The following is a 3285-nucleotide window of genomic DNA, read 5'->3' as shown; positions in this document are numbered from 1 at the left end:
GCGCGAGTAACGAATCGAGTTCCCTTTCGCCTTTTCTCTCTGGAATTGTTTAAAATTCGCTTGCTTGTGTAAATACGAACAAATGATAAACTTATACTCTATTATGGTTAAATATTGCAATTAATCCGCGGATCACATGCGTGTCGAACCGTGGGGCTTGGTCCGTACGGATCACGGATCAACTACGATCCGTTTAACAACTAACGTTTTGTGTTTTGCTTTGCTTTGCTTATATCTCTAATCCAGTACTTCACCGAATACGGCCCGGATTATTCCCTGGAGATCAGCCCGAGCTGCCGACCCGACCGCAACGAGAGCCAGCATCTGGAGCGGGTCATCAGCACCATCAAAGGTAATCACCATGACAACAACCAGAAACTCACCAAACACAAACACCGGCCCTGAATGTCACACTTAATCGAATACCATTTCCACAGATGTAATTACTTTTGTCCATTTCAAAGCTGGTTCAAATATTTAAAGTAATGGCCTGTTTATTTGGAAAACCATTGATGATGGGTAGGATGGCGTGTCAGTCATTCATTCATCCAGCTGTCCCTCCAGCCTCCTCAAGAACTATGTGTCCCACCCCCCTCCAGTCACCAGGGAGACCTTTAAACCAACCACAGTTGTCCCCTATGACTGGCTCTCCTCAGCTGTAGAAAAGAGAAACATGTCTGTTTGATGTTCCCGGTCATCAGTAAACAAATAAGCAAAGCATTCTTAGAAACTTGAAGCTGAAGTCTCAAAAGAGCGGCTGGGAAGAGAATGAGAACAGGCTAAACAAGGAACATTTGCACACATGTACGTGCAGGGCCCCAGACACGCACTCATCCACACTTTTATGAGATGTTTCTTGACAAAGTGTCGGGTTTGTCCCTTTGACACAAGGTTCTTCTTATTAGTTATAACAGTGTATTTTTATTGCAGCAACTGTGCATGAACTCTATGTTTGTGTGTGTTTATGTGAGGTTTCAGCAAACTCTTGCCTTTTCACCTTCTCCAGGGACAGTAGTCTTAAGACTCAAAACATGTTTCAAAGCTATGCTGAGAACATTTCAGATGCCCCTTGGATGTAATAAAATAAAGATGGTTCCTTCTGAGCTCATTCAAACATGTGTGTAAATGGGCAAAAATCTGGCAGTGAAAACGGAAAAGCAGTGTTCCGAATATTAACACACGGGCATTGTTTGTGTATAAGAACAAATTTGATTCAGAAAAGCTAACCCAAGTCTCACAAAGTCCTTCACTTTACTCATATTTATATAGTGTTGTTTAAAATATCATACTGTCATGTTTAAGTAAATGTAAAGACACGTTTATGGATATTGACTTAAGTGAAGTTAAAGTAGCTCATTAGAAAAATACTTCATTAAAAGTATTAACTGAAATTAAAACTACAACTGATTGTATGTTTGGCAGACTAGCTGAGTGCTTGGTAGCTGAAGTCTGTGTTAGGATATGTAAATATCAATATTAACAAACATTAGAGAGATTGCTCACCCAAAAATGAAAAATCCTTGTCATTACATTCGTAGATCATTGTTAGATCATGTTTGTTCTTAATGATGCTACATCACTTTTTATTACTGAATTGTTCATTTTTATATCTGAAAGAAAATTTTAAATTACAATACCATTTAATTAATTCATATCTGACAGTGATTCATACTGTGTATGTGTTCATACTGCCATAAACTCCAAATTCAGCAATAAATGATATAAATTATGTTGAAATGAAATTTCATACTACTGTGTTTTAACAGAAACGCAGTAAAAAAAACACAGTTATAAAAGTGCATATACTTTACATAATACAATATGTAAGAAAGTAAAAATACAATATCATTACTATTACATTCTTTAACACAAAAATGTTGTGCTTTTCGACAACAATACTACAGCGAGGATAAAAGTTACGCCTTCTTTCTTTGCTTGAACATTTGGGCGGTGTTATGCAAATCTTCCCAGATCGTGACGTAGGTATGTGGGGGCGTGTTAGAACGAGCCGTTTTAGGTAGGTGTGGCTGACTCTTAACTTTTATAAAGAATATCTCTTTGGATTTGAGACTTTAGTCTTTGCAACTTTACAGATCTTCTTTATGCACCAAGAGCTTGTAACACTCCAAAGAGAAAGGAAAAACTTGAAATCGCATCATATGACCCCTTTAAATGAGTAGTTCACCCAAAAAGATATTTTGAATGAACTGTTTTGGCCATACAGTAAAGTCAAAAAGGGTCGAAAACAACAGTGGATCCCACTGACTTCCATAGTATGGATAAAATCTTGTGAGTCATGAGTAATGACTGAATTTTCATCTTTGGGTGAACTATCTCTTTAAAGGAATGAGTGTTCACCCCTCTAAACCACTGATGTTTATGAGAGAGATATGAGTGGCGGTTTGTGGTCCCCTGTTCTTATCACCTAGCTCCTTATGGGTCGAAGTTGACCTGTTTAACCACCCTTGACTTTTGTGCAGCCCTTGAGTTTAAATGCTCATCAACAAGCTGAAGAAACAGACAGTCACATCTGCTCCACCTTAGCTTTAGTCTACTTACTGGCGTTTCAATTGCGACTAAACATTTCTCTCCCCATTTACATCTTATTGATCTCTCGGTCCGGCCCCTGCTCTCTTCTTGAGAGCTGGCATCTTTGCTGCAGAGCTGAAGGTCCCTCGGAGGTCACCACCTCATCGTATGAGGAAGCAATCAGTACAGTCTGAAAACTGACAGCCTCATTTCTGACCTTCACTTCATCTTAAGGCTAGAATACACTACACAACTTTTAAAATCTGAACCGATTTTAAAACACTAGGTTAGAGACCTGCGTTGGATGGATTTTTCTGTCCCGCTCCTACAGAAATATGTTATCTCGTCCCGCCCAGCCAGCATAAAAGTAGCCTATATAGATTTTTTTCAGTACATCCATCAAAATAGTAAGTTCCGTGTCGCCTAGCCACAACAGCATAAACGCTTCCGATAAAATATTTGTTATTAAAGCATCAATATTCACAAACCACTGTTATTTTGAAAGAAGTGCAAGCATAGGCTGTTGTGTGCATGGTTTGGCACGGCAGAATGCGAGCAAAGAGCGCTCCCTTTTAGGGATGGAACGATTACCGGTTTCACGATAAATCACGATAAAATGCCCAGACGGTTAGTATTACCGTTTAAAATTTAATTATCATCAAAACCGTGTTTGATTATCGCGCTTGTGAAAACTCGCTGTAAATCCTGTCCAGCCAGCATCAGTCTGACGCAGAAGCAGCATGCAGTGTTGTTGTT

At 39.2% G+C, this 3285-nt stretch overlaps 1 protein-coding gene across 2 annotated transcripts in view; it reads left to right on the top strand.

Annotated features, from left to right (window-relative positions):
• LOC107711573 (histone deacetylase 8-like) overlaps positions 1 to 3285 on the top strand; it is a 42398-nt gene that overhangs the window by 27533 nt on the left and 11580 nt on the right. Inside the window, exon 10 of one of the 2 annotated variants that reach the window (XM_016516571.1) lies at positions 247 to 352. The exons of the other annotated variant lie outside the window; for it this stretch is intronic. Within the exon in view, the coding sequence (XP_016372057.1) occupies positions 247 to 352 (106 nt within the window). The remainder of the gene's footprint in view (positions 1 to 246; positions 353 to 3285) is intronic. 2 annotated transcript variants of the gene reach the window in all.

The sequence above is a fragment of the Sinocyclocheilus rhinocerous genome, unplaced genomic scaffold (genome assembly GCF_001515625.1).
Source record: "Sinocyclocheilus rhinocerous isolate Xijiao unplaced genomic scaffold, SAMN03320098_v1.1 scaffold837, whole genome shotgun sequence".
In the NCBI taxonomy this organism is placed as follows: domain Eukaryota; kingdom Metazoa; phylum Chordata; class Actinopteri; order Cypriniformes; family Cyprinidae; genus Sinocyclocheilus; species Sinocyclocheilus rhinocerous.
The sequence above is the reverse complement of the archived record's forward strand: the minus strand, read 5'-3'. Positions and strand labels throughout refer to the sequence as shown.